Genomic DNA, 13,410 nt, shown 5'->3' on the forward strand with positions numbered 1-13,410 from the left:
TTGCAAATGCCAAAGGCAGCAGGTCCTTTGAGGTCCTGTTGCACTTCTGGGACAAGATTGATGCCTCACTTGGACTAGCTCCATATCACAACAGAGCATCCTCCCATTTCTGGATGTTTTATGCTTTCTGGAAGACAATGACCTTTAAGTTTGCACATAGCATTATTCAAAGCAGAAGCTGTGTGTTAGGAACACAGTAACCCAGGCAGGGCACAGCAATCTCTGTTGTTGTTTATTTAACAAAGGGACCTCAGGAAACATGGTGAGTGCAGCCAGTGAGCCGTGGCATGTGTGACGTGCCATGGAAGGGCTCTGTGTGCTGATGGGAAGCTGTGGGTTTCTCTGCACATATAGGAGAGCACAAAGCATGGACCACGTATTGTGCTACATGCTGCACAGAGGACACAACAGATCTCCCACCCCTCAGAGGTAAATGAATAGAAGAGGCCAGAGATGGCACTAGCATTTGGGACAGGAAAGGTGTAAGGGAAAGTGAGATGGCAGTAGGAGAGGGATGAAGCCATCACATTCATTGTATTACACAAGTCAGGAAAATATAGCTATGGAGGCAGACATAGTGCTGTCTGTATATTTCAGGAAGCTTCTCAGGGCTTGGGAACAGTCAGAGACAGAGCATGAAGATGCTGCTTGAAATGCAGCTAGGGATAAAGGAGATCAGCCCTTTAGGCAAGTCACAAAGGAAGAACATCCAACCATCCTGGTCTGGCCAGGCTGAAGACCTCCTACCTGGAGCAGCTCCTTGGGACTTACAAGGTAGAAAGTTATCCCTGCAGGCTGACACATGGCCCCAGAAATAAATCCATACCAAGCAGAAGAGGGATTCCTAAAGGCAGAGAGCACCTCCCAGAAAAACTTCTGAGGGGCTCTTAGCTCAGCTAGGGCATGTACATGCAATGTGACCAGAACGAGTGCTGGATGCTGACACCAACCCATGGAACAACCCAAAGCTGCAATGACAATGCAACATCACCCAGAGACAATGTGGCTAAAAAAGAAGTCCATGAAGTCACTGGTGGAAAGGACTTGTCAGCCATTCTTGTAAGTCATGTATTACTTCTCCTTGAAGAAAATATCTTGAGCCATGTCCTCAGACAAAAAGGTACTCACCTCACCTGCTCACTGCTCTGTCATCAAATCTCAGGGGAGCTGCTGCTGTAATGCAATGGGTGAGGAAACCTCAGAGCTGGAAGTCTGAACACTGAAACTTCTGTATCTTTAGTAGCACTTGGGCAGGTAAGAGCTTGGTCATGAAAGAGAAAAATTCTTCCATCTAGAATGTGATTTAAGGATATCTTTCACCAAGAGCTTAGAAATTGTTCTCCCTTCTGCTGAAGATTTAGAGAAGAAGCTGGCCAAAAGGATCCTCAAATCTCAGTGGAAAAATGTGACATACACACCTGGAAATATCACACACACAAAACCACCAGTCTGCTCAGATCATGGAGGAACAACCCCAAAGCACCTTTTAGGATCAGCTGCTGACTGCAATTCCACACATTTGGGATGCTACTGAGTAAACAGTTTCTGGCTGAAGTCAGCATCTCCTGGGAGTTGGCTCCACAGCTCCACTGAACAGCCTGGAGTGCGCAAAGAGGACATACGGCCCTTCAGGCTGTGATGACTACTTCAGTCATGCTGAATATAGCACTTACAGTTCTACTGAACATTTTTCTGCTGAACCATCCACAACTGCACTTGCCAGATAAAGAGGTGTCTAAATTCTTTTTCAGGAAAAGCAGTGCTTCATCAAGGAACGAGGACTTTCTCACTTCAGGGTCAAAGCTACCAGAGAAGATATTTTGTAGTCAGTTAATGAGTTGTAAGCACCTGGTCCCTCACAGCTTTTAAATTACTCTCAGTAATGGGTTTAGATGACAGGTAACTCCCTTCCACCCTCCTGTTGTGTCAGGGTTTCATTTGTTCCTATATGGTGCTCATACTTCCCATGAGCTACTTCCAAGGAGGCCTTGCAGTGGCTGATGAACAACAGTGAAGAAAAATTCCCTGGTCACAAGAGCAAGACCAGGGTGGACATGCTTATTTCACAGCCTGGAGATTCTTCCTCTGGATGTCTTTCTGGTCTGCCTTGCACTGATGAATAGGCTTTTACCAGTTATGAAACTGCTTCAACATCTTTGGAATATGCTCAGCCCCCACTTTGCTGTATGAAAGTCCAGGTGACAATGTTTTCCATCCACTCCCTGGCTTACTGGCTCTTCAGTGCTACTGCCTCTGATTTCCTTAGAGTTCAAGTGCAGCTGCATAAATGTAGTTGTTCCACCTAAAGAAATTGGTTCAGTGAGCAATAGATCCCCAGAACTTTCTCCACCTCCTTTCTGGTGTCGAGAGTGCAACCAACCACCCTGAAGCTCATCTTTCTAGGCTGCCTTCATTGCAGTGGTTTTCAAAGATTTATTCATCTGGCCTGGAAAAAACATGTCCTGTAATCCAGGGCATGTTCCTCTGCTCTGACTCTGGGTGGCAAGTCTGGTCAAGTAGCTATGCTACATCTTCAGTGCAAGTTCAGCAGCTGACAGGAGGATTCCCATCCCCATATTAATGAGTTAGGGAGCTGCACATGAATGGTTCAGACAGATCATTGAAAATCATCATAGGTAGCAAGACAAGCAATGAGGATGCAGCATCTCAAGTCAAGCACAGAGAAGAGCCCCAAAACCAGCAAGCAAGGTTTTGGGCAATGTAGGATAGGTTTGGTGCACTGCCAATGAGCTCTCACCCTTCTCCGCATATGAAAGGTTCTCTTTCTGTGCCCTGCACTTTGGAAGTCTCTTTTTTAATGTACCTTCCAACATGGATTAAACAATTCACTTCCCTCCCAGATGAGTGAAGTCTGCTGTTGTTGTGATGGATTTTGCTGTGCTCTCTGCCAGGTAGTGCCAGGCTCAGTGACTCAGTAGGGTACATCCACCTTGACCCCACTGCTTCTGAACACCTCCTTGAAAAGTGAGCAGTAAAAGAAATAGCCTCATATTTTAGTCAATTGTTTTGCTCCTGGATCTTTGCTATTTTATTTTACTTCAAAGATTAACATTTTAGTTTGTGTAATTCTCTCCAGCTGACTTTGGACTTTGAGCTCCTTTGAGCTCTTAACCAACTACTCCCAGTCACAAGTGCCTTCAGCACCATAGTAAGAATCAGTGTGACTACGCACATTTAAAGGACAGACAAATAATTAATTTATGGACTGCTTTGTGGCATTTTCCAGACTAGCTGACCTCTCACTGCTTTGAATCAGCTAGAAATCACAGCAGCATTTCCAAAGGGTTAAAAGAAGCCTTCCAGCATAAGAAACACCTAGTTCACCTTTGTAGATTATGTAATTTTGCTCTGCTAGGTGCTACTCTGACTAGTAGGTACATTGTACAGCTAGTGGGAGGATTCCCATCCTCTTATTGACCCAATGAGTTTCTGTTGAAACCATGCAGACTGTAAAATTTATGGGTGTTGAAAAGTGCTAAAAGGTTACATGGGCTCCTCTATATGGGACACAGTCATAGATGACTTTTTATTTGAGGTTTCATAGAAAACCTTAAAATATTACTTAAGCTGTACATGGAGGCTGGAAGAAATATCATGTGCATCAGATCTGTTTCTGCAGTTTTCCCTAGAAGTCTGAATTTGTCCACTGAGTCAGGATGGACCTTTGGCTAGGCCCGGTAATAGCTGCTCTTCTTCAACTGCTGTTTGTTGACAGTACAGTTTGAAAAATGAACAGAGAGAGAGCAAGCTGAGTCCTGGATCCATCTCTGTGATTTGTACCAGGCTGCCTGAGCAGCTGTGTGATCCTCTTTAAAGTCCCAGTCTGCAGTGACAAGTAGTTCAAAAAGGGCATATTCCTCTGCTAAAGTAATGCTCTGAGATCAGGTGACAGTAATCCTTGGGCACACGGCTCTTCAAAAGAACATGAGTATTAAACATTCCATGTAAGGAGACTTTTTTAGTCTCAAGCTTATGCTGCCACAACCATTTAGGAAACTCTATTAAGTTTATTTTGTAGAGCAGGACAGTGTTGCCATGTTACTGATTTCATCAGTAAAAGCATCTCTTTACAGAAGGAAAAGATGATATTTAGAGCCGCTTGGTGGCTCGTCTTGGATGAACAGTGTCCAGGAGTGCATTTACTTTAGTAAATTCAGTGGTTCATCACAACCCAGAGTAGTTCAGCCCTGAGTTACAAGGTTAGGAAAATAACTCTGTAATATCTAAGTCATCAGTGTGATCCTCCTGTGGTATTAGAGATCTTCCTTCCCAATCAGGGAAAGATGGCTGAGTCAAAACCAGAGATGTGGTCACAGCTCTGTTTGACAAGAAATCTTGTATCAAGTGGTTTTAACTCAGCCATCCTTCCCTGATTAGCAGTCTGAGGTCCTGATATTACAGACCTACATACAGATAGATGCTCCTCAAGAAAGAGCCCTAGTGCTTTCTCTACCATCCACACTCACATGCTTTTGTGAGATGGGAGCAATTCACTGGTTTAAAAACACAAGCTTCAGCACCCCCAGATATCAGCTCTGCAGACTGTAAGTACATTAGTATAACAGCAATGCTGCCAAGGACACATGGCAATTCTCCTTGGTGTTCGCAGCATCTCCCAGCTCAAATTTGTGTATATTTGAATATCCTTGGTGACCTGAAATCGTGTGTCAGAGTAGCTCATTATTTCATTCTAAATGGTCTCCTGATACATGAGGCCTTAAACATCACCTACCTCTGGCCCTCCAGAGGACCAGTGGGGCAATGAGCTTTGAACCATTCAGTTGCTTCAGCAATATAAATAAAAACGAAGGTTGGGACCTCATTCGTATGAAGCAGATCCAGCTCTAGTTACCATGACACCATGACAATCAACTTGTTTACTGCTTCAAGGTACAGTCTAAACATTCTTGGCATGTCATTTGCATAGCAATATCCAGAATGCTTTGTGTCACTCTACTGTATTCGGGCTCAGCAAACGCACTGAAAGGTTTCTTTACACATATGCTTAACCAAAGAGAAAGAAAGGAAGAGAAAGCAGAAGGGAGCTTCACTTTTGGTAGCATGTTTCATACAAAATGTAATCTAAACTCAGAGCAAAATCAAACACAAGAGATGGAGGTATGTGCCCTATGTGTTCTGGGGAAATAGGGAGAGGGGTACTTATCAAACAGAAGGTGGAAAACAACCTAGGAAAATCTAGGGCTTGTTCTGGCAGAGCATGTGCTTAACTATAAACAGGTAATTGACTGAAATATAGGAAAGAAAAATAAGAAGAGGTGGAGAAATGAGAAAAGGTAAATTAATAGAAGGCAATAATTGTGACCGGGAGTCAGCTCAGCTGTGTGAACTGGCAGCGCTGCTTGTGCTTAAAGTGTCAATTCTTCTGTCAAGGATCTTTTTGTGTGCCTAGATAGGCATCTAGTACTGTTTCAGATGTGCTAGGGTGTCTGACATCTTCACCAGACAGCCAAAAAGGACCTACTTGCAGCAGACCCGAGTCTTTCTGGAGCAACAACAGGAGGCCAATCCAGGCTGGATACTCTCACCCGAGATCTAAAATATTAGTACATACCTATGTTTAACTTGGAGGCTACTACCCAGCTGGCCACAAAGTGCCTGGAATAATGTATTCGTAGCTTGTGACTGATGCTAGCACTTTAAGTATTTGGAAAGCTGAGGCTGAGGAAGAGAATAGAGAAAGGCAACTCTCTCCAAGGCACATTTTGAATTCATGCTAAGAGTATTTTATGTGGGTTTCCAATTTGGTCTATATAGGCTGATAATAAACACATGATGAAAAGCTACTCTTCTCAGTGTGTCCTTTGTTGGGAGCAAGCCTAACAGAAAATATCAAGAGGGAAAAGGGAAGTGAATTTGCAAAAATTTTAACAATAAAGGGGATACAGAAAAAGAGAAAGTGAAGAATTTTTTATGATCACTGCTTCTACTTCTTTTAGGTTTTTTTGTTTGTTTAAATATTTATATATGCTAGAGTATATATGGGTTATATACTATACAGAGTATATAGGTCACTCCCAGGGTAGTTAGCCATCCAGCACTAGGCAGTAACTCCTATCTAGCTACAGCTACATTGAGCAGCAATGGGCCCAGCCATTTGCTGTCATCATCAGTGTCAGTATCCTAGGAGATCTCCTCATCTTGCATAATTACATCCTGATAAATGAGTACTTTGTGTTCATAGCAAAACCACTTCCAAAATAAAGGTAATTGAGAGGTAGCAACTGTTGATGTACCTATCGTCAAATCATTAGTTACCATCATACAAAAACATTTTATTAGGAGTCTTTAAATAACACACACCTATATTTTAAAGTGATCATATTCACAGACAAGATTGTATTGTCACTACAGAATCAAACTTCATAGGTTTTCTCAGGAACTTAAGGATTAAAAATGAAGCTTTGTTATCCCAGTAAATTCATAGCTAAGATTCATTTCAAGTAAGCAAGGGTAAAAGAAACACCCAGCTACCCATGATATGATGCCATTTTGAAGCTGAAGCAGCCCATTTACTCCAAACACTGTTCCAGATCCATGGGGTCAGATCAGATCTGACATTGTGTAAATATGTTAACTGCAGATAAAATGAATTATGAAAATCCTGGGCTAGTAGTACTAGTTCTGTGATTAAGAGTGACAACACTTAAAACACCAGTGCATGCTTTCAGCTTAATATCTATTTGCTGCAGTCTTTGTGTGGAATAAGGTGAGGGCTAGAGATAAAAATAAAAATAACATAAATATAGAAGACAAATAGTGTAAACTAATATTACAATACCTGAAATACACAAGTATTAAGTGTTGAAGAGAGTCTTAATTCCATCTCTCTTTTTTTTCCCCCAGATATTCATAATTTCTTGTGTTTACATTTTGTTCCTGGACAGATGAAGGGAGAGTTGCTCTGTATGGGATGGAGTGTGGGGCATCCACGCTCAGTAGGGTCAATGAGTGGAAAAGGGAGGCCCAGATATCCGCAGTATCCTCTGTTCTCCTTTCCCTGACAGGATAGTGCCCTTTGCTTGGGACACAGTCTTTAAAGCATCAATAGCATCCAAAGAGTCTTTTCTCTGCATGCTAAGGAAAAATACAATTCAAATTCTAGATAGAAATATGAAAAAATAAAGTATATGCTGGAAAATACTCAGACTCTCTTTGTGGATCTGCAAATGTGGTTCCCACTGCAATCAGGAGAGACTGGACATTTTAGATGCTAAAATGCTTAGGTAACTTTCTGAAATCTGCCATCAAAATGGCTAGAGATAGAAAGTTGAAAATTGCCATGTTGTGACATTCGCTTTAGCAGAGGTGCCCACGCTCTTCCCACAGCAAAATGACTTTAATTTCCCCAACCTCAGAGTCCTTGAAAATGACACTCTGAGCATTTGCCGTAATGATTTCTCACTAAATTAGAAAAATGCCCAACTAAGGAGGGATTATCTCTGCATGTGGATGTGGCATAATGACTGTCAAGTGCACTGAGAGCCCCACTGGGCTTTGCAAGGTACACAGGATCTGCGGCAGAGGCCAGCGTGTATTGGAGAATATTAATACTGTGGTGTTGGGGGCATCCATTGTGATGCTCTACTGCTGTTCAGACAAAATTATCCCATACAGGGGAATTCTCTTTCCTACTTTACATATATAAGGTACCTTTTAGGACTGGGGATTAGTCCTAAATTATCTGGCTGACAAACTCAGTCCGCAAAGGATACCGGCACATGTGTGCACACATAATCTGTAATATGTGTACTGAATGGCTCGGCATCGCTGCAAAATTCTGCCTCACAGCCCACAGACACTCTGCCTGCAGTGAGAATATGCTAGTGAACTTCTATCCATACACCCAGAAAGTCTTCTGACTACTCCCTAGAAGGACCCCAGCAGCTTCAGTACTACTGAGTAAAATACATTTGTTTCCCAGGAGCCTGCATGCTACTGCCCAGATTTCACAGCAAGGGAGGAGCTGGATGGGCAGTATCACAGCCTCACCATCCCTATCACAAGGTTGAAAAACTGTCCTTGGCTGACTCTGCTCAGCCTCGAAACAAGGGCATGAGAAGGCATGTTTTTGTTTATATTGGAACTTGTGCCGTGAAGAACCAGCGAGATGGTGGGAATGTGCTGGCACACAAGGATGTTGAGTGTTTCAACACAACTGCCACAACAGCACTTCAATAGCAGCACTCAAATGCCCAGAACTGGTGTTCTTTAAGTTCTACTGCCAGCCAACTGGCTCAAACCCCTGTTGCTGAACAGGCACAAGAAGGACACACACACACTTGTTGACTTCAGTGCCAGGATTCTGCTAAAGAGGATGCCAGACCTCTTGGTAAACCTGTGTTAGGCCGTTTCTATCTCTTTGTGATGCCATGACTTTTCAACACAACTCTGGTAAATATGGATAGGAAGAGAGGCAAAGACTGGAGAGGCTGCAGGGCCCTGCTGAGCAAATCAAAATCCCCTGAAGAATTTTTCCTGTTGGAAATGGGCCACTGGAGAAAAACACACAGGGAACATTTTGGGGTCACTTTCTAGGTGAGACTGACTGACTCTTGTAGCAAGGTCAAGTTTTAATCCCTCATCTGCCAAGTTTTGATTCTCCCAACAGCCATGGGAAAAGGAGTGAGAAAGATGCTTCCCAGAGTGTCCTAAACACTAGCTTGATCAGCCATCCCCTATCAGCTGTGTGATGTGAGGAGCCAGCAGAGGAGGAAGCAGGGAGGGAGAAGCCATAGGTCTAAGTGTCACAGGGAGCAATGGGTGAAGGCAGGTCACCAAGAAGAGAAGCAGCACAAACATTTTGTCTGCGTGTCCCAAACTTGCTGTTGTGGCAGCTGCCTAATTCCACAGGGGGAATACAAATCGGGACAGTCTCAGCAGGGCATTGGTACTGCCTTGTGCTTGTCCTGCACTGACATGTCTCCAGGCCCCTTCCTGTATCATATTGTCCTGGGGTGTCCAGAGAGGTCCACAGTGCCCCATGTTCTGCAGGGCTTTGCTTTCTCCTCACCCGTGGAATGGAGCTGTAGGAGCCTGTAGGCTTCCCAGTCTCACAGCAATACAAAGAACAAAGGGGACCTGGGAAAGGCAGAGCATGGCACCTTTGTTTTACGGACAGCACTTGAGGCTGACTTGGTAGCAGCAATTTTACCAGCTCGACTTTAAGCCTCAGTGCCTCGGGACTCCAAACCCACAGCTCCCCACACTGAGTTCAGCCTGCGTGTGGAGCTGCACAGACCTTCTCCACGGGGACTTCCCAGAATGGATGACAGCTCTGTTCCTGGCTCTTCTCGGTGGCATAAGTAATTTAGAGACCTGTTCCTGGATGAAAAGCAGGTCCCGTCCCGGTGCGAGCAGGGACCCATGACAACGCAGGGACTGAGGCTTACTCCCCGGGTTTCAGGGCGTGAAACCCCCCGGGCCAGGTCTTGCAGCTCTGCGGCCCTTCGGGGAGACCCGGGCACGGGCTGACGTGCAGGGACGACAGCGGCAGGCACTGGAGAAAGCATCTCCGTGAGCCTGGTGGGATGGGAAGTCCACGCGCAAAGAGAGAGGCGGCAGGACTGCAGCACCCTGGAGGTCCCTCACTCTCCTGAGGCAGACGGCGGTCCAGCACCCCTGAGGGTTGCGGGACCTGTCAGCTGCTTTTCCGCCCGGGCTCTCTACCGGGAAACAGCGCGTAAAAACGAGCTCTCTTTTTCCCCGGTGGCAAAGCGGGGCTGCCAGAGGGCAGTGGCCGTGCAGGCCGGAGCCCCAGCAGGGCTGGTATCGCCATCGGCTCTGATCGGGCTGTGGGAGGGAGGCCGTGCCCGTCCTTCCTGTTTAGCAGCGGCTGGTATCTGGAGAGAGGATCCGAGCCCGGCCGCCAGACGGGTGTTCACCTCTAGCCGTAGATACAGATGTGCGCACCTCTGCCTGCGACATGCGAAAGGAGACGTGATGGAAAGAGTAAGGCAGCCAAGCCGGACCCCAGAACGACCTTTAGTTTTGCGAGAAGGACCAAGAGTCCCTGGAATAGGAGGCCGGGGTCCCCCGTACCTCCAGCGCGGCAAGGGATGAGTCCCCACCTGAGCGGGCGAGTCCAGATGCCGGCCTAAGGCAGAGAAGGATGGAAAGGGAAGGAAATAAACCACCAACGAGATTTTATTGTTATCATCATCATCATCATTATTATCACCACCATCGTCGTTTCTCTGCACATAAATAAATAAATAAATATCTCCCGGGGAGGAGGGAAGGGGACCGAACGATACAACCACAGGTGCGCGCCCGGCAGCGGGGAAGTGAAAACAAAACTCAGAACAATTTTGGAAAGAAAAAAAGAAAGAAAGAAAATGTTAACAACCCAAACAACTCTCCACCCTCCCAGTCCGCCTGCTTTCAGACACCGTCGGAGGGAGCCCCGAGACAGCATCCCTCCAGGAGCCCGCACCGCCCACCACCGCACAGCTTCCGCGCCTGTCTGGGTGCCCGGAGAGGTCTGTGAGGAGCCTCCCTGGCCCGGGGCTGTTCCTGCGGGGACACAAGTGAGACAGCACTACTGGGGGACGCTTGGGGTCCTAGGGAGCAGTTTATTTACAACAGGGCGTACGGACACCCGTCCCCATGGGGGTCTAGAAAGGCGAGAAAGTCCTTCGTAAATTACACAAATTATACAAAACGATATAAAATCCTTCGGCTGCATATCAGCACTGGAGAAGGCAGGACTCCCTCTCCTGCTCTCGCCACAGTTCCTGGGGAGAAGAGAAGGGCGTGTGGGGTGCTAGGGGGTGACTGCGAGGCCTCTGTCGTCCTTCCCCGAGGAGGACGGAGACATGCGCAAGTCCTCATCGTCTTCCGAGCACTTGGTAGTGGAAAGGGAAGAACATTTGCAGCTGTGGCCGCCCCCCGCGCCCCGGTGGGAGCTGCCTTTGCCTTCTTTCTTGTGCTTGACCCGTCGGTTCTGGAACCAGATCTTCACCTGCTTCTCGGAGAGGTTCAGGTAGGTGGCGATCTCGATTCGCCGCAGCCGGGAGAGGTACATGTTGGAGGCGAACTCTCTCTCCAGCTCCAGGAGCTGCGTGCTGGTGAAGGCGGTGCGCATCCGCTTGCTGCTGGGCAGCTGGCTAGAGGTGCTGTCTGAGGAGCGGAACGCACTGTCAAAGCCTGCCATACCCGCCGCAACCCGCCCCGCAGCGCCCAGAACACACCGGCCCAGCACACTATGCTCCTCTGTCCCTAGGGGATCTCAGCCCTTTCTCCCCCGAGGACGGCGATGGCCCAGCAAGTGGCTGGAGCCCGAACTCACGGGGTGCCGGGGCCGCATCCTCTGTTCCCACCACCTGATCGGGTAGCGGTGAGGCTTCCCCTGCACATCTCCCAGAGCACCTGCAGAGAAAGGTGCTAGGATTCCTCGTCCAGCCTGCTGGCGCTGCCCACCGTCCCCCGGTCACATCTACCTGGTACTGCCTCCCCACCTCCATTGGGATCCCTCCTGCAGAGATCACCGTTAGCATGCAGGCGTGCGTGTCCCCCCACCCCAACTCGTGCCCCCTTACCCACGGAGATGCAGTGGAATTGCCGGGGGTCGGGCAGCGGGTAGGCGCCCTGGTAGAGCGCCGGTGCGTGCCCGACACTGACGGCGGAGACGGAGTGCTGCTGGCGGGCCAGGGGCGAGTGGCAGTATTGGGAGCCGAAAGTGGGGAAGGAAGCTTTGATGAGGGGAATGGCGGGCGGCGGCGGGTGCAGCTGTGAGGCGGTGACACAGAGCGGACACACGCAGAGCAGCCCGGCCTTGCGAGCGTGGCAGGCGCCGGTCGGCAGCCCGGGAAGCGGGTGCGAGGGGTGCACGGCGTAGGGGAAGAGCGGCGGCGGGGGGCTGCCCTCCCCCTTCTTCTCGCCCGCCTCCCGCAGCACCAGCGAGTCCACCAAGAAGGAGCGAGGCATGGCCCCGCGCAGCGCCCGCGCAGCGCCCCGCGCAGCGCCCGCGCAGCTCCCGCGCAGCGCCGCTGGCCAGCCCGAGTGGTGCTGAACGGCGCCCGCCCGCCCGCTTTAAATAGCGCCCGCGCCATGTGATGGCGGCGCCGGGGCGCTCAATAGGCTTTCTGTGCCTCTTCTCTTGGCATTCACGCCGCACGCTCCCTCATTATTTCCCTTGTTAACTAAATGAACTGCATAATGTACTCTATTCTTGTCGACCCCACCCACGCCGTAGCAGGCGGCCTCTCCCCTCCTATCCCTTTGGCGGGGTTATTTTCTCATTCTCTCGCGATTTAATATTCTTTTCTTTCTCTTTATCGCTCTCCTTCGCTTTCAGCCCAGCTTTCAGTCCTTTCCCCCTTGTTTATTTTGCAGGCTGTAGCCGCGGTCTCTGCCGGCGCCTGCTTCCCCTGCCAGCCCCCAAGCGCCTTTCCCACCTGTGGCACCAGGTCGGCCCCCCCAGTTCCGCCGGTTTCTCTCTCTCCCCTTGTCAATCAGGCTGCTTCGTCCCCGTTACCGTCCCCGTCGCCGTCCCCAACTCCACGTCTTTGTTCCCTGACCGGTGCCGAGACCTGCCGCTTATAGCGGTAGCCGCCGTCGGGCGAAACACCCGACCACAGAGATGTGCCAGCCGGTGCTCCACCGGTAGGCACGCCCGCCCGGCCCCTGCGTGGGCGTGGGTGTCCGGGCACGAGAAACGGCCATCGACCACCATGAGCAGCGCGGGTGCGGGTACAGACGCATCGATACCGCGACGTGCTGGAGGCACCCGCGGCGGCTTAAGCAGCGGAAGAAGGGGCACTCGGGACGATCAGCATTTCTTTATACCTGGCCCCGCTGCTCGATTTTAGCAATAATATCCGTCATCGCATCACTGCGCTCCACCTGCCGTGGCCCCAGTTCTAGTCGCGGCCCCACACCACCCGCGCTTTGGCATGGCCGCGCACCGGTGCTCCGGGAGACTTCTGGGGCTGCGGAAACCGACATAAACCAGACTTATTTCTCCCCTGCAATGAAGTTTATCTTAAACACACCGGAGGTATCTGGATTTCTTAGCACAGGGCCCTGAAAAACTTGCAGCGGGCTCCAAAGCTGGGTCGTGCCCGTTCCACAGAGCTGAGCGCACCGGCGCTTCCCCGCGCAGCAGCCTCCGGCTCCGCGCTGCCTGGAGCTTGTTGGTTTTGCAGGTGAATAAGGAACGATAACAAATAAGGGGGAAAAAATTCCTAGGGATTTATTTTCCTGCCCGATCTTCCCGGTTTCTATGCAGGGGGGAAAAAAAAGCAAAATGCATCCGCCGACTAAGAATGTGTCAAAATGTGGGGAGATTTCTCCCTGCCCGCCTCAAAATCAAATGGATTTTTAAAACGAAGGGCAGGAAAAGTCTTGAAAACAGTGTACTGCCGTGTC

The 13,410-nt window shown here is 49.0% G+C and overlaps 1 protein-coding gene across 1 annotated transcript; it reads right to left on the minus strand.

Annotated features, from left to right (window-relative positions):
• Window positions 1–10,804: 10,804 nt before the first annotated feature.
• Window positions 10,805–11,967, minus strand: GSX1 (GS homeobox 1). The gene is made up of 2 exons (XM_009907059.2): window positions 11,580–11,967; window positions 10,805–11,160 (listed from the first exon to the last, which is right to left on the minus strand). The coding sequence occupies exons 1-2, from the start codon at window positions 11,965–11,967 to the stop codon at window positions 10,805–10,807; spliced, it is 744 nt and encodes a 247-aa protein (XP_009905361.2).
• Window positions 11,968–13,410: the final 1,443 nt, after the last annotated feature.

Source organism: Dryobates pubescens, chromosome 10, assembly GCF_014839835.1.
Source record: "Dryobates pubescens isolate bDryPub1 chromosome 10, bDryPub1.pri, whole genome shotgun sequence".
Classification (NCBI taxonomy): domain Eukaryota; kingdom Metazoa; phylum Chordata; class Aves; order Piciformes; family Picidae; genus Dryobates; species Dryobates pubescens.

Bases quoted from the DNA above. Each gene is read 5' to 3' on its own strand.
- GSX1 (XM_009907059.2), bottom strand. From the start codon at position 11,967: ATGCCTCGCTCCTTCTTGGTGGACTCGCTGGTGCTGCGGGAGGCGGGC. The intron at 11,161-11,579 runs GTAAGGGGGCAC...TCCGCTCCTCAG, and splicing joins ATTCCACTGCATCTCCGTGG to ACAGCACCTCTAGCCAGCTG.